The sequence below is a fragment of the Eleutherodactylus coqui genome, chromosome 5 (assembly GCF_035609145.1).
Source record: "Eleutherodactylus coqui strain aEleCoq1 chromosome 5, aEleCoq1.hap1, whole genome shotgun sequence".
NCBI lineage: Eukaryota > Metazoa > Chordata > Amphibia > Anura > Eleutherodactylidae > Eleutherodactylus > Eleutherodactylus coqui.
Window position 1 is genome coordinate 271,723,543 of NC_089841.1, and position 22,278 is coordinate 271,745,820.

The 22,278-nt window shown below is 49.9% G+C and overlaps 1 protein-coding gene across 1 annotated transcript in view; it reads right to left on the bottom strand.

The window, feature by feature from the left end:
* Nucleotides 1–1,788: 1,788 nt before the first annotated feature.
* The window catches only part of DIRAS1 (DIRAS family GTPase 1), a 43,581-nt gene continuing 23,091 nt past the window's right edge, over nucleotides 1,789–22,278 (bottom strand). The window contains exon 2 of the mRNA XM_066604684.1: nucleotides 1,789–2,647. Coding sequence (XP_066460781.1) covers nucleotides 2,032–2,628 — 597 coding nt within the window. The 5' untranslated portion in view covers nucleotides 2,629–2,647 and the 3' untranslated portion in view covers nucleotides 1,789–2,031. The remainder of the gene's footprint in view (nucleotides 2,648–22,278) is intronic.

The following is a 22,278-nucleotide window of genomic DNA, read 5'->3' on the forward strand; positions in this document are numbered from 1 at the left end:
TGACTCTACGGACAGTTCTTGCTGTTTCCTGATACACCTATCCCTAGCTTTTGGGTCTTCATGAACGCCTGCTTCCTGTCTCCTTGCTGTACACAATAGATATTTGCATATGTCTCTGTAGATATGTATAACCACTACTTCTTTTAACATTTATTGACTACTTTTAAGAACAATAATCTTTAGTTTCCTTCTCATTCGACACATAATTGTATGTCAGAACAGACGTGTTAACTAAAGTTGTGATGATAGCTAAGATGTTTCCAGTGTGGGATGACCCTGTACCCACATGTAATAGTTTGTACACGTGAACCAACAGATCAGTAAAAAAAAAATATCCTACTTCTTATCTGGTAATTCCTTGTGCTTAAAAAATTAGGTTTTGTGCTTTTTTTTTGGAAATTCAACTTTCCAATATTGGCAAAAGCTTAGTGCATTTGGCTGTTGCCATTGGACTACTGCTGGTACTACAATGTGCATCTGTGGATCAGTAGACAAACACTGTAGGCAGACATGTTGGATTGTGTTCTACGGCACATCAATTGGCAACTTTTCAACCATATAAAAAAAACCGCCTCCGAATCTCTTGTTGGCGTTCTAGATTCTGTGCTATTCTGTTCATGGGGAGATAACTGTACATTGTGCTTGAGAACACGTCTGTATGGACCTCGGTGTATGTTATGGATCATATAGCTTCACTGACGACTTGTATCTCTTACTCTTTGTTCTGTATTAGCTCATACTACACATAGACAATAAACTTTATGCATGATTAGCTGGACTTCTACATGATGGAAGTGTAAAGGGTGTGTATATAATTGGGATGACTGATGACATGGTACTTAGCCTCGTTCCATAGAAACATTCACCCCAGATAATATCTATCAATATATATATATATGTCATGTTTGAATATTTGATATCCTTCAGGATGTAAATGAGGGGATATGATTACACACGGTTCTTATGAACTAATCATGATATTGAGAACTACTGAGTATCAATCCTCTTAGTTTCTCTATAGTATATTTAGGTTATAGCTGTCCCATACCGGACACTAATGCCATAGAAGGTTTTAGAATAGCCTGCTGGTCTGACCATAGAGGAGGCTAGCGATCGTGTAGCAGTCTACCAGATGATGAATGTTATTATGTATAAAAATATTATTCAATGACGTTCCACACCAAATACATAAGAGTGGCGTCTCAGAGGCGTATCCCACCATAGCGATCCATCATCTACATAGAGTCATTTATTAATAACACGTATGAAGTCAAAAGTGCAAAACTCTTCTCTTGTCCTTCTAGCAGCCACCTTATACATGTACGTGTGTGTAGGTGTAGATTGGTGGTCGAGTCCAGACCTCTGAAGTACTAATAAGCAATCTAATCCCCAAATAGAGAATTTCTTCAATCTGTAAAGCTAATGTTTTCTCTACTTTACATTTCTCTGAAGAGAATACCCCCTCGGACGGCATTCAGACTGTTTTTCTTGTTTTGGGTCTATCATCACAGTACTACATAGATAAGGTCAATGGTGAGGTTGTACTCTCTGTTTGTGCTCCTAAAACATCTCTTTCTAGTGTTTTTTTTGGACGCGGACACGACGTTCCTGCTACTTGATTTAAGCACCACCCTTTTAGAATTGAGTAAATGATATATCTGTATATGTTACTATAAGGCTATCAGCCATGAGACGGTATACCATCGTGTTATATATGCACAGTGAAGAAGAACACATATTTCACAGTTCCAATGTTCTTTGTTAAAAAAATAAAATAGAAAAGGGAGAAAAGGGGAATTGTTCTCTCAGATTTTGCATTCTCCAAAAATGAAACGAATGACACTTGGATGTAAAGCAAAACCTGTAGTTGCTGCACAATGAATGTGCGAGACAGTCTCTGTATGCCTGGACAGTCACAGTGTTAGAATGCAGCAAGGGGCGTAAATTCCTCTTGTCAAAGCAACAACGAAAGAGAAAACCGGTATGACTGCATATACATGAATGAGATGGGCGCACCAGTATCTTGGTTGCTTACATGAGGCTGCACTTTCCCTTTATTTTTTCTGCTCTCTTTTGCTTGCTGGACCTTTTGCCGTCAATATTTAGACTCATGTTTCTCCTTTTCTCCAAGTTTAGAAGCTCTTGGAAAAGTTCCTTCACATTGTAATTCATCTTGGCGGAGGTCTCCATGAAGGCACATTTCCACTCTTTGGCCAATGCCTCTATCTCTTTTGTATCCACTTCACGCTGCGTCTCGTCACACTTGTTTCCCACCAGCATTACTGGAATACTCTCTATACTTCCTTTAATCTGCAGGATCTGTTGGTAGATTGGCTTCAGCTCCTCAATAGACTGTTTGCTGGTGACTGAGAAGACCAGGATGAAGGCATGACCCTTGGAAATGGAGAGTCGCTGCATGGCTGGAAACTGGTGACTTCCAGTTGTATCTGTGATCTGTAGGGTGCAGACACTTTTGTCACAGCTGATAACCTGTCGGTATGTGTCCTCGATGGTGGGAATATACGTGTCTCGGAATGTTCCTTTTACAAATCGTAGAACCAATGAACTCTTCCCAACTCCTCCAGCCCCAAACACAACCACTCGATAATCATTACTTTGTTCTGGCATTTTAACGGCTTGTTGAGTCCTAGAATATAAGACCAGAGTAAACAATCACATTTACTGGGAGAAGGACGTAAGCTTGAGGATTGGCACACACAATCACATAATAAACGGCACACCGGCCTCCTGAAATGTTAGCAGAGATGAATGTATACAAATATGAGAGCTGAACAACTGTAATAAGTGACACAATTAGCAGGAGCACGGCAGTAAGTAGTCCTGTAGCTGTAATGGCCCAAGTAGAACATTTTCTGAAGACAGCTGACACCTTCAGCGTGAAAGATGCCAACCAAAACCAGATATGGTTAAGAACTTGTTGTCAGGTGCAGCCATTGACTCACTTGTATGTCGTTTGATTAGACAGATGTGCGTTAGAGGATATACTCATACATGGAGTCTAGAAACTGCTCCCCTACCTCTTTATTAGGAGCCTATTTCAGGTCGCAGAGGAATTAGTTGATGACCCTCACGGACCAACCATGAAGAAGTTATTCAGAAAACAGCCAACTGCGTCACATGACCCGCTTCTACACCCTTTAAACTTTCCAAAAATATTTCTAAAACATTTCATGAAATTGGTGCACTTGCAGCAGTTTACATCCCTAAACTCCTTTATGGTAGTCTCTACCATGGACTCCCACAGGACCTGAGAGAATCTCATAGATGATGCTGTTTAAATGGTTAAAGACCAGAAATTTCGCAATTTTCCTTCAGTTTTCATCCCCATTTTCAGCTGTAATGTGTTTATTTTTCAGAATTAGTTGTATATTTTCATAGTATTATTTATTATACCATATAATGTATCAAAAAACTTTTCAAGTGGTGACAAAGAAATAACACAATTGCACCGTTGCTTTTTGGTTTTGACAGTGTTCATGACGCAGCAACATTTGTAATTGTTACATTTAGGGCGCCCACCCACTGGCGTTTGCGATTTTCGTGCGTGAAAAACACAGCGTTTTCCGCGCGTTTTCCGCGCCTTTTCCGTTAATTTCCATTGACATTCATGGGTGCATTAAAGGGGTTGTCCCGCGCCGAAACGGGTTATTTTTTTTTTCAACAGCCCCCCCCCCCGTTCGGCGCGAGACAAACCCGATGCAGGGACTTAAAAAAAAAACCGCACAGTGCTTACCTTAATCCCCGCGCTCCGGTGACTTCTTACTTACCGGTTGAAGATGGCCGCCGGGATCTTCTCCCTCGGTGGACCGCAGGGCTTCTGTGCGGTCCATTGCTGATTCCAGCCTCCTGATTGGCTGGAATCGGCACGTGACGGGGCGGAGCTACACGGAGCTGATCTCCGGCACGAGCGGCCCCATTGAGAAAAGAAGAAGACCGGGACTGCGCAAGCGCGTCTAATCCGGCGATTAGACGCTGAAAATTAGACGGCTCCATGGAAACGAGGACGCTAGCAACGGAGCAGGTAAGTGAAAAACTTCTGATAACTTCTGTATGGCTCATAATTAATGCACAATGTACATTACAAAGTGCATTAATATGGCCATACAGAAGTGTATAGACCCACTTGCTGCCACGGGACAACCCCTTTAAGAGAAAAATAAGGACACATATGCAACTTACAGTTCCTATGTTAAAAATTGCAACGGACCGGAAAAAAAAACGCCAGTGGACAGGAGCACATTCAATACTAATTGCTCTTGAGAAAAAACGCAAAACGCAAAGGGAAAAAAATCGCCAGTGGGTGGGCGCCCTTATTCTGCGTTTTGGTACAAATGTGGCAAAACAAATGAATTCAGGTTTTTAAAAAAAAAAATCTATTATTACTTCTAAAAAATAAACAAACCTTTGGAAAAAAAATTGTTTCTTTCGCTACAGTCTGAGACTCGTAACCTTTTGATTTTTCCGTCGATGTGGCGGAGTGAGGCCATGTTTTATGTAAGGTAACTTGTAGTTTTTATCGGTGTCATTTTGGGGTGCAAACGACTTTTTGCTCACTTTTTATTTAATTTTTTTTAAGGAAATGGAGTACCCAAAAAAATGCAATTCTAGCATTCTGCATTTTTTTATTTTTTTTGTTTTAGCTTTGATGTTATGCATTTGATAAACATCAAAGCCAAACAGACCCCACGGTAGTCACTTGGCTTCACCAATGTGTTTCAAACAATATTTTAATAGCTTGGATGCAGCAATACGTTTGTTTTATTTTTTGTTTTAGGTTTCTTTAACAGTTTTTTTTTACTTTTAATTTTACTTTAATATTTTTATAAATTGCATTCAACCTATTCTTACATCTTCTAATCCCCATAGAGAACTTGAACTTACAATAGTTTGATCAGTTCTAAAATATACTGGAATACTTCAGTATTGCAGCATATTGTCTTTTTGTTGATGGTCTATTAAGCTCCACTTGTGGCAGAGCTTAATAGACTGCAGCACATGGCAGCCCTGGGAGCCTTCCCTAGGCTTCAGGCTGCCAGGTGAACCCAACGGTACCCTTCAATTGTTTAGATGTGCTGATAACTTTGACAAAGGCATCATAGAGATGAGCGAACGTACTCGGTAAGGGCGATTTCGCAATCGAGCACCGCGATTTTCGAGTACTTCACTACTCGGGTGAAAAGTACTCCGACGAGATCCTTATCTGCGGACCTTTCCCTGGCTTCTGGGCAAGCGCCCGCTGCCAAAATGGCGGACGCATCCACAAAAGCCACAGATTGCCAGGGTAATTTAAAATCTCTGTGCTCCTTGCTACCAAATGTAGCCGAGAGCCTGGAGAGTTCATGAGGGGCCTATGGGATCTTTATCTGCGGACCCTTTCCCTACGTCGGCGCATGTGCCCGTCGGCAAAATGGAGGACGTAAGTGCAGAAGCTGGGGAGGACTTATGAAATTTAAAATCTTCTTGCTTCTGGCTACTAAAGGTACCTGAGAGCCTGGAGCAGTGAGCCGTTCCCGGTCATGTGGGGCCTAAATCACCTTCAAGCAAAATGTCTGTTCTGAAAGCCACCGGCTGCTCCTTTCAGTTTGGGCCCAATTGTGCATACGGACATAATATTAGGGCCACAATAGGTATGTTACTGAACACAGGACAAACGGGGGGATCCATTATGGATGTAAATACTCATTTTCATGTGTAAAACCTTCATGGAGCTATTCTATGTTAAAGTGACACATGTCAGATTTCCGAAATTTGGCTCTGTTACTAAGGCGCAAACAGGCTTCATCACTAGGGGGTTCTGTCATTAAAAAAAATTCTATGCTCGCCTATTTCTTCCCTGTCAGTCTTCTTACCGCATGTTCTCAACTCTGACCTTCTCCAGTGCCCCGGGTGAGCTCACTGCACTCTGGCCGGCTTGTTATGAAGCTGGCATTCCTCACATTCCTTGCGGCCGGGTCAGTGAAGGTCTGGTCCCTGTGCTGTAGCTTTCACTGCCTAGGGAAGAATTCTGATCTATTGCCGAGACAGCTCGCATGAGCAGTCTCTGAAGTAGATCGGCACTCCCCCTGCTGGCCTGTGACGTACATTGTCGGGCAAGAAGAAGACTGGCAGCCAATGTACATAGCCTCACAGGAATGAGAGGAATCAGGCAGCTGGAGGTGAGGTGACCTCCCGGACTGCAGGAGACAGAAGATAGGCCCAGTGTTTTGTAAGAACCTGAAATAGTCTGGGGGATGACCCTGGGCTCCAACAATCATTCTTATATCTTTTGCATTAGAGCAGGTGTGTCAAACTCATTTTCACCGAGGGCGACTGCCTTCAAAGTGCCGATTGTAATTGTAAGGGCTTGTTCACATGAGCGTATTTTTGCAAGTAGTGTGCGATTGCATGAAAAAATACGCAGCATGACCGCAACAGGCTATTGAAGTGAATGAGCCAGCGCAAATATGCAGGAAACGTGAGTATTGCGCACCATTTCAATGGGCCGCCTGTGTTCTTTATTGTGTGCACAAATATGCAGCGTATTTACGCACATAAAAACACACCGGATTGGCCCCGGTCACGCTAATATACAGCGTATTTGCCCAACAAAAATGCGCTAACACTCGTGTGAACGTGCCCTAATAGTGTTCCCCATAGTGGCCACAGTAGTAACAGTAACCCCCATAATAATAGTGATCCCTACAGTGACCCCAGTATTAATAGTTTCTCCAGTAGTAAAAAAACGACCCCTATAGTAGTCCCAGTCATAGTAGCGACCCCTATTGGCCTCTACAGCATCAGTCCAGCTTTCCTCTTACCCAGCCGGCGCTCCGGCGGCAGCTGCTGCTGAGTCGGTGAACGGTGAGCATCTGCGCTGCGGACAGGATGGCGGGTGAAAGAGGTTCACAATCATAGACTGCACTGCTGCCGCCAGACCGGAGCTGCAGGCTGGGTGAGTACAATGCCTGTTGAGGCGGCTGCACAGTCAGCGGGCCAAATAAAACTCATTAGTGACCAAGCCTGTTTGCTCCTTAGTGACGAAGCCAAATTTAGGAAATCTGACATGTGTCACTTAACATAGAATAACTCCGTAAAGGTTTTGCATATCCAAGTGATTTTGGACATTGTATTTTCGCCACACATTGTACTTCATTTAGATAGTAAAAATAGTCCAATAGAATTTGTGTATATTTATTAAAAGTGCCAAAATTGGGAAAATTTTGAAAAAATTATCATTTATCAATTATCATTTTTTCACATTTTTAACTGTGTTATCTTAAATATGTGCAAACATACTGTACACATTTTTGATCAGATATATATTTCCATCCGTTTACTTTATTCTGGATGCACATTTGAAAAACTTTCGTGTTTTTTTAACCATTTAGGAGACGTGCAAATTTATCATTACTTTTCAACATTTTGAGGAACACTTTGTTTTCCGGCACCAAGCCAAGACTGCAAAGTCTCCTAGGTGTCAAAATGATAGATCCCCCTACAAATGACCCCATTTTACAAACTACAACCCTTAATGTGTTCACTGAGGGGGTCCGGAGGATTTTGACCCCACAGCCTTTTTTCAGGAATTAATGCAATGTAGAGGAGAAAAAATAAAATTTCATATTTTTGCAAATATGTCGTTTTAAAGTCATATTTTTTTCTATAATGCACATAAAAATGAGGATTGACACCCCAAAATGGATTCCCCTGTTTATCCTGTGTTCATAAACATACCCATTGTGGCCCTAATCTTATCTCTGGATGCCCAACGGGGCCCAAAATGAAAGGAGCAGCCGGAGGCTTTCAGATCAGACATTTTGCATGAAGGTGTTTTAGGCCCCATTGCCCACCTGTAGAGCCCTTGAGCGGCCAAAACAATACAGAACCCCCACAAATGACCCCATTTTAAAAACTAGACCCCTTAACCAATTTATCTATGGGTGTACTGCGTATTTTTACCCTACAATCTTTAAATAAATCAAAGCAGAAAAAAAAAATTAAGAGTTTCATTTTTTTTCGCAATTGTGTCATTTTAAAAACAATTTTTTTTGCAGAGCTACATAGGAATGAAGATTTTCACCCCAAAATGGATCCCCCTGTTTGTTCCGTGTTCAGACACATACCGATTGTGGCCCTAATCTGCTTACAGGACCCATGGCTAGGCCTATAATGGAGGAACACCCGTTAGATTTCAGGGCACCACTGTATAAATTCCAGGCCCCATTGTGCAAAAAAAAGATCTCCCCCCTTCTTTTTGGCGCTCCCTAAATCTTAGATAAAAGTAATAATGTGAACTGTGTGGAATTTCCGAAGACCGGGGTAATTACGGGGGCTGGTTCGGATGGGCACATGGGGCAATAAAACCGGGTATCCCCCTTTCCTCTCATGCTTTTTTGGGGGTATTTCTTGACCCCAGTGGCAGGGATGGGGTGTAAAAAGTGGCGCTGTGAGACTTTGTAATCTTGCGGAGGTGCGGCGGTCTCACACAGAAGGCGCTCAACAAGCTGCTCATGGAACTGCAGGAAGGCGAGCGTTCCCGGGGCTTCTTGTAAATTACGGATTACAGGTAGCGGTCTGAATAACGCCGGTCTCACACAGCCGGATGTGGAATTTGCTTTTGGAGGCTCGCAGCGGATCCCAGCTGTGAGCCCCGCCGTGGCGCTGCGTACAGCCGCATAATGTACTGCACATAACTGCCTTCTCACACAGGCGGTCATGTGCAGTACACCTTTTTTTGTTTGTATTTCCCGCACCGTCGCTTAGCGATGACGCAGGTACCCGCAGCCAGTTAATTATGTAGTTGCATATGGGCAGCGGGTATATCCGCAACCATGGAGCGCAATGGGCTCTATATTGTGGATATCCGCGGTAAAATAGAACCTGCTGCGTTCTCTTTTCTGCAAGTGGATTACGTAATTCCGACCCGCTAATGTGAGCGGAATTGTGTAATCCAATGCGATTGATCTGCGTATTACCGCGGATCAGACGCATACGGGATTCGTAATTCCTATCCGCTCCTGTGAGACCGGCCTAAGGTAGATCGCTACCTTTTTATCACGTGACCCGGAACCTCTCAACGAGGCCACCCGTCACTGCTCCGGGCTCTCGGCAAGCGTCGGTCGCTGGGAGCAAGGGGATTTTAAATTTCCTGTGCTTCCCGCCTCCTGCGCATGTGTCTGGGGTTTTGCAAGTGGTCGAATGTGCAGAATACGGGAAGGTTCACGGAGGAGGATCGCGTCGGGGTGCGAATACAGAGGCCTCCGGTAAAAAGTTTCATCTCCTCTCACCGATCGCATCGTTGGGGGGGGAGATGAAACTTCAACTTTTTTTTATCTTTTACATGATCGCCATTATCCATTGGTTAACTGCCAACATGTGACCAGGAACCGCTCACCGCGGCCCCCCGTGAAATCTCCAGGCTCTCAGTAAGTTTTGTAGCCAAGAGCAGGGAGATTTTAAATAACCCTAGCAATCCACGGCTTTTGCGCATGCGTCCGCCAGATTGGCGACGGGCGCGTGCGCTGAAGCTGGGGTAAGGTCTGTGGATAAATCCGGGGGCCTTAGGTACGTCATTTCATCCTCCCTTATGGATATAATCTGTGAGGGAAGATGAAGATGAAGCGTTAGCTTTTCAAACTTTTTTTTTACCCTTTTTTTTTCCAAATGGTTACTATCCATTGGATCACAGTGATCATGTCCCCGGGAACCGCATACAGACTTAAAGCACCCACATAGTTTATACGTGCGGATTGAGTGCGATTTCCATGTACCATTTATATGTGTAACTTTATTTGTGAGCACCTCTATACAATCTCTTTTAGGCAGGATTTTAGGCAGGATTTCCGCCCGTGGAAGCTGCCATAGCATTGCGTTAGAAAACGCAATCCTAGGCAGACGGCCACAATTTGTCAGCGTGGAAAACAAATCGCGGCATGCTCTAGAAATGTCACTCCCCGGCTCTGCTCTGCACATGCGCTGGCTGGCAGCCGACACATCACAGAGCCGGAGCCGCGGGAGAGGTGAGCGCCGCACTGGTCCCTGCAGGGGCTCGGGTCGGATCCGATCCGGCCCTCTGCAGGCGGCCTTAGTGGTAGTTTATACTTTGTATCTGCTTTCAAAAGTTTAATGAAAAACTTAATGTTCTAAATAACATTTAAAACCAGAAAACATTTGCCTTGGGGCTCATTCACACATCCGGACACATTCATTCTACGGGCTTTTTCTTACAGGGTTTATTTTTACGGACCCATGGTCCATTGAATACCAAATCGCAGCTCGTCCTATCTGGGTGCGCAGCACAGACTGAAAACGTGCGGCTATTAGAACAATGGTTTCCTGTGGGAGCCTTCAGATGAAGGAATTTTAGACAAGCAAGAAAGATCTGACCGTTCCCATAGGAAACCATTCTAATAGCCGCAAGATTTCTGCGCACGTAGCTCCCCGTGTGAATGAGCAGCCAACCATCCAACGATAAATTGCTCGCTCTTCGTTCATTTTCTGCAGGCATGAAGCTCGTCAGCTCGTTCACTAATCGTTCAGGTTACCTAGCACGCGTTCCGTCGTTCTCACTTGCGAATGTGAACCGCTGAACGATTTTTCTTTTGAAAGCGCCAACGATGTATCTGCTGTATAAACGGGTTGAACTCTCATTCAGATGAGAAGTGGGCAAGTCTAAGCGGCCCCTTCGCTGCTCATCTCGGATTATAGGTACCTGGAACAGATGCGACCTGCTCCATCGCAGCGGGGAGACTTTGCATATGAAAAAGTCACAAGTTTGGCGAAAGCACTGCTTGCTAAGGCCCAATGCCCACGGACAGAAACTCCGCACAGAATTTCCGCCATTGCACGCTGCCATAGGATTACATGCGTGCTCGCAATCCTACGCAAACAGACGTGATTTAGATTGCTGAAAATCCACGCAGTAACAAAATCGCAGCAGATCCCATGTCTGTCCGAGCCTCGCACTGCCACGTTATGGCTGACGTGCCGGCTCTGCACTGCGCATGGGCACATCGCAGGGCAGAGAGAGAAGAGCAAGAGGTCAATGCAGCGGCACGGGCCACATCCCACTGGAGAATATCGCAGTCGGAATCCGACCGTCTGCATTTGTCCTGGAACTTCTGAGAGGTACGCCTCTCTTTGGGCATGCCCTCGCATCACCCACTGTTTTCAATAGGGCTGGGGGCAGCATCACACTGCGTGCTAGGTGCATGCTACGAAAGTCGCTACTCCCCTGCAGCAATGCTATGGAAAGCTTTCACTGCGTTCCCTGCGGCCGAATTATTGCCACGGGGAACGCAATGCTAAAACGCCCGTGGACAGGCAGCCTAAAGGTTTCCCCCCAAAAGTCCCATCACCAGAGAGCCATTGTAAGTAACTATCGCTTCTAGTGAAGAAGTTCAGAAGTCTACTGAACCTCTGAAGATAATTCTAAGTCTGTTTATGATTCCTATGCGGCCGTCTGAAGTCTGGATCACCGTATAGAGGTACACCCGTAACTGACACCCACGCGTGCTGATGTCTATGACAGCGGGGTGATCATTATAGCCATTCTCTGGCCATGGACTCTCATGCCAAGTAATTGCTAAATATGTACCAAGTTTTCCTGCTGAAATCTACTGTATTTTATGAAAAGTCACTAGAAACGTTTTACCGGGCCTCCCCCGTTCCGGAGGACCCGAGGTACTACGCACTTGTCCGGTGTGATTAATGCGCCATGTATGAAGGCCGGTGTGTGTGGAACGGTGGCGTCACGAACTGACAACTACTACCCCCTCATACCTGTCATTCCCCATAGCAGGATATAATAATATTCCCCCCCCCTTTAATGGACGGTGGTTACACTCCCCATGTGAAGTTAGCCATAGGCCTCCTGCAAACAGGTGATAATTCCGCGTCGGGATTTCCCACAGAATTTCCACCCGTGCCCGCTTATATGACGCAATCCTACGCACACAGCCGTGATTTGACCACGTGAAAACCCGCGCAGAAAACAAATCATGGCATGTTCTATTTCTGTACGGGTCTCGCAGAGGCCCACACAGAAATGTCACTAGTGACGAGCTGGCTGGGTGGCAGCGGGCACATAGAAGAGTGGAGGAGACGCCAGAGCAGGTGAGCCGCAGTGGTCACTGCAGGGGCAAGAATTCTTGCAACGGGATCCGAACCAGCCGACTACAACGGGCTTAGGCTAGTTTCACAGTGGCGAGAGTGATGCCAGGCCGTGATTCCCAGCCTGATATCGCACTTTCCACCATGTGAAATCAGCCTTGCATCACTGCGGGGAATCCCTGCATCTTGCCGCGTCTGAAGGGTTTACCCTGCGGGGATGAAGGAATCCCCTGCCGCTGCTGTCACAGAGGATTGTGAAGTTCTCCGATTGCTTGCACTGGGGCCCACGCTGCTGCCGACGGCCCCATTTAGAACAAGGGCCGATATCGCAACTCGCAACGCACAAATCTTGCTCGATTTTATTGCCCGTGTGACACCGGCCTTGGGGTACACGCACATGGCATTATTTTTTGAAAACTCATTCCAAAAATTGGACAGAAACAGCATCCATTAATGTGAAGGGGTGTACGCCCATGGGGGGGGGTGTACGCCCATAGGGGGAAGGGGGTGTTTCCCGGAAGAGTAGTCTGAGTAAAAAAATAAATAGCGTGTCCTATTCAGGTCCAATTTTTGAGATGTCCGTGTGCTGACTGATGCTGATGATTCTCGGAAGCGGTCTTTAGTCACGCATGTGCATGTACCCTCAATGTAAATATTACATGGCACAGAATGGTCCATAATGGAATCATATGAAGCGGTGGCGGGGCTCAGTAGACACGCTCTTGAATGCTCTGCCCGTCGCGGTTTTAAGTGGAGGTTCTGCAGCAGCAGAATGCAAAGAAATAGTAAAGTCTGGGTTTAGCAGCAACTGCAGGAACTCAAGGATATATCCGCTGGGCCAGTTTCACCCGGGTGAGTGCCGTACCGGGCTGTGAATCACGGCCACATATCGCACTCGACAACTTGCTATACCCCCCGCTGATGTGAGGCGCTTTTATATCAAAACCGCCTCGCATCACTTTGGGGAAGTAGTGATCCTCCACTGTGGCCGACAGCTGCGGCGGATTGTGGAGTTTCTCCCATTGTTTTCAATGGGGAAACCTCACATGGCGTATACCTGGCGCTTGGCGTGATTCTGTCACCGCAACATTGAAAACAATGGGCGATGCGAGGGCACACCCAAAGATGGGATGTGCCACAATTTTATTTGCAGTGCGATGCGGGGGAAAAAAAATAAAAAAAAATCGCCCATGTGTATGACATCATTAAAAGAATGGGTTTCATATTCATGCGAGATTTGTGCGTCACGCAGCGCACAAACCTCGCACGATTTTCTTGGCCTTTGAGCAGCTTCACATGGGCCTGTTTATGCAATTTCTTGCACACGCAAAATCTGTGTACACCAAACACAGAGAATAGAACTGATTAATTTTAATGACTTCGTCCTCATAAGCTCATTTTGCGCGCAATACGCTCCTGCTCAATCCTTCTGCGTTTTCCTCAGCTAAGGTCCCATAAGGACACTGCGCAAAACGTAGGAAGAAGATGACGGCTGGCCTATATTAGACTTTAATAGCCATGCAATTCCATGCAAAGGATGTGCCATGCGTGTGTGAACCGGCCCTTGCAGACACAAGCTCAAGACCCGGATTGTAACCCTCTCCAAACCTAATTCATGTGCGGCGAGTGTATTTGCGCAAACGCTTGTGTAGCGCTGTCCTTAAGGTGCTTTTACATAGAACAATTATGGTTGAGATTCCCCCGATCTGAACGATTGTTCAATGTAAATGCACGCCCCAAATGAATGATGAACGAGAAGTCGTCCCCTCCCTGTTCGTCATTCTGTTTCTGCATATAGTTCAGTATAAACAGGCAGTATCACTTAGGAATGACTACCTGTTTACTGTGAATGGAGGCGGCAGGAATGATCCCCCCCCCCCCTCCATTCAGTCAGCAATGCTTGTTCCTGTATACAAGCACAGCAAGGATTATCGTTGGGGCGAGCTGTTGGGTATCTGTTGCCCGACAGATAGTCCGGTGTAAAAGCACCCTTACTATAAGCTGACACTTCTTGTAGAGAGAATATCCCAGTCATCTCATTATATCACAATGCTCCAGCATGCCGGGTGTCATCAAGAAATAGACCGAGTCCTGAGCCCAGTCCAGACGCAGCAGCTGTGGGATCCCGAGCCCAGTCCAGACGCGGCAGCTGTGGGATCCGGAGCCCAGTCCAGACACGGCAGCTGTGGGATCCCGAGCCCAGTCCAGACGCGGCAGCTGTGGGATCCGGAGCCCAGTCCAGACACGGCAGCTGTGGGATCCCGAGCCCAGTCCAGACACGGCAGCTGTCGGATCCCGAGCCCAGTCCAGACACAGCAGCTGTCGGATCCCGAGCCCAGTCCAGACACGGCAGCTGTCGGATCCCGAGCCCAGTCCAGACACAGCAGCTGTCGGATCCCGAGCCCAGTCCAGACACGGCAGCTGTCGGATCCCGAGCCCAGTCCAGACACGGCAGCTGTTGGATCCAGAGCCCAGTCCAGACACGGCAGCTGTGGGATCCAGAGCCCAGTCCAGACACAGCAGCTGTCGGATCCCGAGCCCAGTCCAGACACAGCAGCTGTCGGATCCCGAGCCCAGTCCAGACACAGCAGCTGTCGGATCCCGAGCCCAGTCCAGACACAGCAGCTGTCGGATCCCGAGCCCAGTCCAGACACGGCAGCTGTTGGATCCAGAGCCCAGTCCAGACACGCCAGCTGTGGGATCCAGAGCCCAGTCCAGACACAGCAGCTGTCGGATCCCGAGCCCAGTCCAGACACAGCAGCTGTCGGATCCCGAGCCCAGTCCAGACACAGCAGCTGTCGGATCCCGAGCCCAGTCCAGACACAGCAGCTGTCGGATCCCGAGCCCAGTCCAGACACAGCAGCTGTCGGATCCCGAGCCCAGTCCAGACACAGCAGCTGTCGGATCCCGAGCCCAGTCCAGACACGGCAGCTGTTGGATCCAGAGCCCAGTCCAGACACGCCAGCTGTGGGATCCCGAGCCAAGTCAAGACACAGCAGCTGTGGGATCCCGAGCCCAGTCCAGACACAGCAGCTGTCGGATCCCGAGCCCAGTCCAGGCAGCTGTGGGATCCCGAGTCCAGTCCAGACACAGCAGCTGTCGGATCCCGAGCCCAGTCCAGACACAGCAGCTGTCGGATCCCGAGCCCAGTCCAGACACAGCAGCTGTCGGATCCCGAGCCCAGTACAGACACGGCAGCTGTCGGATCCCGAGCCAAGTCCAGACACAGCAGCTGTCGGATCCCGAGCCCAGTCCAGACACAGCAGCTGTCGGATCCCGAGCCCAGTCCAGACACAGCAGCTGTGGGATCCCGAGCCCAGTCCAGACACGGCAGCTGTGGGATCCCGAGCCCAGTCCAGACATGGCAGCTGTGGGATCAAAAGCCCAGTCCAGACACGGTAGCTGTGGGATCCCGAGCCCAGTCCAGACACGGCAGCTGTGGGATCCCGAGCCCAGTCCAGACACGGCAGCTGTGGGATCCCGAGCCCAGTCCAGACATGGCAGCTGTGGGATCCCGAGCCCAGTCCAGGCAGCTGTGGGATCCCGAGCCCAGTCCAGACACGGCAGCTGTGGGATCCCGAGCCCAGTCCAGACACGGCAGCTGTCGGATCCCGAGCCCATTCCAGACACAGCAGCTGTCGGATCCCGAGCCCAGTCCAGACAAGGCAGCTGTCGGATCCCGAGCCCAGTCCAGACACGGCAGCTGTCGGATCCCGAGCCCAGTCCAGATACGGCAGCTGTCGGATCCCGAACCCAGTCCAGACACGGCAGCTGTGGGATCCCGAGCCAAGTCCAGGCAGCTGTGGGATCCTGAGCCAAGTCCATGCAGCTGTGGGATCCCGAGCCCAGTCCAGACACGGCAGCTGTGGGATCCCGAGCCCAGTCCAGACATGGCAGATGTTGGATCCCGAGCCCAGTCCAGACAGCTGTGGGATCAAAAGCCCAGTCCAGACACGGCAGCTGTCGGATCCTGAGCCCAGTCCAGACACGGCAGCTGTCGGATCCTGAGCCCAGTCTAGACACGGCAGCTGTTGGATCCAGAGCCCAGTCCAGACACGGCAGCTGTTGGATCTCGAGCCCAGTACAGACACGGCAGCTGTCGGATCCCGAGCCAAGTCCAGACATGGCAGCTGTCGGATCCAGAGCCCAGTCCAGACACCGCAGCTGTCGGATCCAGAGCCCAGTCCAGACACGGCAGGTATCGGATCCTGAGACCAGTCCAGACACGGCAGCTGTCGGATCCAGAGACCACTCCAGACATGGCAGCTGTTGGATCCCAAGCCCAGTCCAGGCAGCTGTGGGATCACGAGCCCAGTCCAGACACGGCAGCTGTCGGATCCCGAGCCCAGTCCAGACACAGCAGCTGTCGGATCCCGAGCCCAGTCCAGACACAGCAGCTGTGGGATCCAGAGCCCAGTCCAGACGCAGCAGCTGTGGGATCCCGAGCCCAGTCCAGACACGGCAGCTGTGGGATCCCGAGCCCAGTCCAGACATGGCAGCTGTGGGATCCCGAGCCCAGTCCAGGCAGCTGTGGGATCACGAGCCCAGTCCAGACACGGCAGCTGTGGGATCCCGAGCCCAGTCCAGACACGGCACTTGTCGGATCCTGAGCCCAGTCCAGACACAGCAGCTGTGGGATCCAGAGCCCAGTCCAGACAGGGCAGCTATTGGATCCCAAGCCCAGTCCAGGCAGCTGTGGGATCACGAGCCCAGTCCCGACACGGCAGCTGTCGGATCCCGAACCCAGTCCAGACACGGCAGCTGTCGGATCCCGAACCCAGTCCAGACACAGCAGCTGTCGGATCCCGAGCCCAGTCCAGACACAGCAGCTGTGGGTTCCAGAGCCCAGTCCAGACACAGCAGCTGTCGGATCCCGAGCCCAGTCCAGACACGGCAGCTGTGGGATCCCGAGCCCAGTCCAGACATGGCAGCTGTGGGATCCCGAGCCCAGTCCAGGCAGCTGTGGGATCACGAGCCCAGTACAGACACGGCAGCTGTGGGATCCCGAGCCCAGTCCAGACACGGCACTTGTCAGATCCTGAGCCCAGTCCAGACACAGCAGCTGTGGGATCCAGAGCCCAGTCCAGATAGGGCAGCTATTGGATCCCAAGCCCAGTCCAGGCAACTGTGGGATCACGAGCCCAGTCCCGACACGGCAGCTGTCGGATCCCGAGCCCAGTCCAGGCAGCTGTGGGATCACGAGCCCAGTCCTGACATGGCAGCTGTCGGATCCCGAACCCAGTCCAGACACGGCAGCTGTCGGATCCCGAACCCAGTCCAGACACGGCAGCTGTGGGATCCCGAGCCAAGTCCAGGCAGCTGTGGGATCCCGAGCCAAGTCCATGCAGCTGTGGGATCCCGAGCCCAGTCCAGACACGGCAGCTGTGGGATCCCGAGCCCAGTCCAGACATGGCAGATGTTGGATCCCGAGCCCAGTCCAGACAGCTGTGGAATCAAAAGCCCAGTCCAGACACGGCAGCTGTCGGATCCCGAGCCAAGTCCAGACACGGCAGCTGTCGGATCCTGAGCCCAGTCCAGACACGGCAGCTGTCGGATCCTGAGCCCAGTCCAGACACGGCAGCTGTTGGATCCAGAGCCCAGTCCAGACACGGCAGCTGTTGGATCTCGAGCCCAGTACAGACACGGCAGCTGTCGGATCCCGAGCCAAGTCCAGACATGGCAGCTGTCGAATCCAGAGCCCAGTCCAGACACCGCAGCTGTCGGATCCAGAGCCCAGTCCAGACACGGCAGGTATCGGATCCTGAGACCAGTCCAGACACGGCAGCTGTCGGATCCTGAGACCAGTCCAGACACGGCAGCTGTTGGATCCCAAGCCCAGTCCAGGCAGCTGTGGGATCACGAGCCCAGTCCAGACACGGCAGCTGTCGGATCCCGAGCCCAGTCCAGACACAGCAGCTGTCGGATCCCGAGCCCAGTCCAGACACAGCAGCTGTGGGATCCAGAGCCCAGTCCAGACACAGCAGCTGTGGGATCCCGGGCCCAGTCCAGACACGGCAGCTGTGGGATCCCGAGCCCAGTCCAGACATGGCAGCTGTGGGATCCCGAGCCCAGTCCAGGCAGCTGTGGGATCACGAGCCCAGTCCAGACACGGCACTTGTCGGATCCCGAGCCCAGTCCAGACACGGCACTTGTCGGATCCCGAGCCCAGTCCAGACACAGCAGCTGTGGGATCACGAGCCCAGTCCAGGCAGCTGTGGGATCACGAGCCCAGTCCCGACACGGCAGCTGTCGGATCCCGAACCCAGTCCAGACACGGCAGCTGTCGGATCCCGAACCCAGTCCAGACACAGCAGCTGTCGGATCCCGAGCCCAGTCCAGACACAGCAGCTGTGGGATCCAGAGCCCGGTCCAGACACAGCAGCTGTCGGATCCCGAGCCCAGTCCAGACATGGCAGCTGTGGGATCCCGAGCCCAGTCCAGACATGGCAGCTGTGGGATCCCGAGCCCAGTCCAGGCAGCTGTGGGATCACGAGCCCAGTACAGACACGGCAGCTGTGGGATCCCGAGCCCAGTCCAGACACGGCACTTGTCGGATCCTGAGCCCAGTCCAGACACAGCAGCTGTGGGATCCAGAGCCCAGTCCAGACAGGGCAGCTATTGGATCCCAAGCCCAGTCCAGGCAGCTGTGGGATCACGAGCCCAGTCCCGACACGGCAGCTGTCGGATCCCGAACCCAGTCCAGACACGGCAGCTGTCGGATCCCGAACCCAGTCCAGACACGGCAGCTGTCGGATCACAAGCCCAGTCCAGACACGGCAGCTGTCGGATCCCGAGCCAAGTCCAGACACGGCAGCTGTCGGATACCGAGCCAAGTCCAGACACGGCAGCTGTCGGATCCCAAGCCCAGTCCAGACACGGCAGCTGTTGGATCCAGAGCCCAGTCCAGACACCGCAGCTGTCGGATCCTGAGCCCAGTCCAGATACGGCAGCTTTCGGATCCCGAGCCCAGTCCAGACACGGCAGCTGTGGGATCCCGAGCCCAGTCCAGACACGGCAGCTGTCGGATCCCAAGCCCAGTCCAGACACGGCAGCTGTTGGATCCAGAGCCCAGTCCAGACACGGCAGCTGTCGGATCCCGAGCCCAGTCCAGACACGGCAGCTGTCGGATCCCGAGCCCAGTCCAGACACGGCAGCTGTCGGATCCCGAGCCCAGTCCAGACACGGCAGCTGTCGGATCCCGAGCCCAGTCCAGACACGGCAGCTGTCGGATCCCGAGCCCTGTCCAGACACGGCAGCTGTCGGATCCAGAGCCCAGTCCAGACACGGCAGCTGTCGGATCCCGAGCCCACTCCAGACACGGCAGCTGTCGGATCCCGAGCCCAGTCCAGACACGGCAGCTGTTGGCTGCTTTCAACACTACAAAAAACGAGCCCCACACAGCTGCATCAATGGAAAAATAAAAAAAAGTTATGAGGATCAAAAGATGACAGAAAGCATTTTTTTTTACAAAGTATTTTTTTAAGTGCTACTGATATAAAGAAACAATAGAAATGTGGATCACCTCAGCTGTACTGACCAACAAAATAAAGATAATTTTACTGTACTTGGAACATGGTAAAAATAACACCCCACAAAAAAATGGTGCAATTGTTTTTTTTTCCATTTCCCCCACTTAGACATTTTTTCAAATACATTATATGATACGTTCAGTCATACTATTGAAAACTGCAACTCATCCCACAAAAAAACAGGCCCCCATGTAGTTATGTCACTGGGAGCATAAGAAAGATATGATTGTTGAAAGTGGAGATGTAAAAAAAAAGAGCTGCAGCAGAGTCTCCACTCAATTCAATGAGAGCTGTGCCTGTAATACCAACTTGGGCCTCTGCACTACGGTCAGCGCTTTTAGCTTCCTGTGCTGACCATAATGACAGAGGCCACAGGAATCAGTGAATTGAAAAAAGTCCCAGCCTACCGTTTAATCCTTCTGGACTCTGCTTATTGCCTTGTCCTTGGATGCGTCCGGGCAGGTGAGCATAATGTACTTTCTAACCTCATGTCTGCGGGCCCGTGGACATGAGGCCCTAATGGTGCTACAGGTTAAAGGGGCTTCCCACAACTTAAAATTGCCTCACAGTCACTCTGTGCTTCCTTGTTGCTGCTGACATGGACATGTGACTGCTGCAGCCAATCATTAGCCACATCAGTGACCTTCTATAGCCAATGATTGGCTGTAGCAGTCACATGTCCTGGTCAGCAGCAACCAGGAAGGGCAAAGTGGTTGTGAAGCAATTTTATGTAATTGGGATACCCCTTTAAGCCCCGAAGACTGCAGCATTTCTACGGCTTATTGAGAAATTCTGCTTGTGTTCTGACCCTGTTTAGACAGGATACTGTATGAAGACTGATGTGCAAGCAGGAAGTGTTGTCATGGGGATATAGGAGCAGAGAAGCCCCAGGCAATAGTTCTGTAAGTGCCATGCAGTGATAACTATATTACTGTATACTAATATAACACTTCTGATAGTTCCTCTATGTAATTGTATCCATGAAATAACTATTTCCACTGAAGAGCGACACATTGTAACGAGCTTCCATGAAATAATATAATGAAGTGATCGTTAGCGGTCTCTAACGCCGCAATTTGGGAATGATCTTCAAAGCATTCTGGAGACTAGAGCTGCTTTCACGCGGCCGATAACCTGGCACGAGATTTGTGCGTTGCGGTTCTATACACAATTCTTGCGCGATTATAAACTCCATTCTTTTGCGTGGAGTCGCGTACACGAGCGATGTATATCGCGGCATGCTCTATCTTTTTGCGGTCCTCGTAAACGCATCTCCCATTGATTTCAATGCGACCATTAATGCTTCGAACATGTGAGTGTGATGCAAGGTTTAGCATTGAAAGCAATGGGAAACACTTTGTATCCTCCACCAGGCGTCAAAGTCAGCGAGAGTAGCGGAATTTCACAGATGCAATACGGGGAGTTATTGTCTAAAAATTGCCTCACATCTGCAGGTAAAATGCCGGTTGCTGAGTTTCTTAGCCCGATACCGGATTTGCTGAAAAGCCGCATGCAAAATACACGTATGTGAACCGACCCATCAAAATGAAGGGGTTCTATTCACTGCGTATTGCGCGTGTGAAGGAGCTCGACGTGCAGGAATGTCACAGTATTTATTGTAGCAGGGCTGGCATGGATGTAGCAGGGCTGGCATGGATGTAGCAGAGCCCAGCTTGTGTTTTGTCATGTGAGTCATCCAGGCTTTCCTATGTGACGCATTCCTGTTGTGCGGAGGGAGACCTCAACAATCGGACAAGCAATGCAGCCCGTCCGCGGCGCCTGACCTGTAGGAGTACAAAGTCACGACCGATCCAGCAATCTATAGCGAGAGGACAAAAGCTGAGCCCCTTCCCACATACTAGTCAGCAGAGCCCGTGACAGCACGCTGCTGGCAGACGTGACATATGTGCGATCTGCCGGCTCGGATGGGACAATTACTGGAGCTGTTACTGCAATATTTAATTGCAAAAAAAAAAGCAACGCCAGCTGTCTGTGCTAATGGCGACGGCGCTGCGATCTGCTGAATCAGAGGACCTGCACCGTACTGCTGACCTCCTCTATACAGCCGGCTTCATCTGCTCGCAGGCTCACGTTGCACTGCAGACAGCATGAGGGTGTCTCGGTACAATGTCATCCGCCGCCGTGCGACTACTGCGGAGGGTTGTGCACATAGGCAATGGCCCGACGACTGACAGGTCAAGGTTAGCGCTGCGGGGGGCATCCCTTAGTTTACACTGGGGTGCCAAACTAGAACGGGGAGGTCTGGAATACCAGTGTATAAACTATATATCAGGGTAATAACATACACACTATATATATATATATATATATATATATATACAGATAGATGCAGTATGCGTATGTTAAGACGTGGATATACATGTGTATATATATATATAGGATGGATTGGGCCATCAGTATACTCCTCACCTCCAGCTGCAGAAGTGATGGGGGCTCTGATATACATATATATATAGGATGGATTGGGCCATCAGTATACTCATCCCCTCCAGCTGCAGCAGTGATGGGGGCTCTGATATACATATATATATAGGATGGATGGGGCCGTCAGTATACTCCTCACCTCCAGCTGCAGCAGTGATGGGGGCTCTGATATACATGTGTATATATATATATA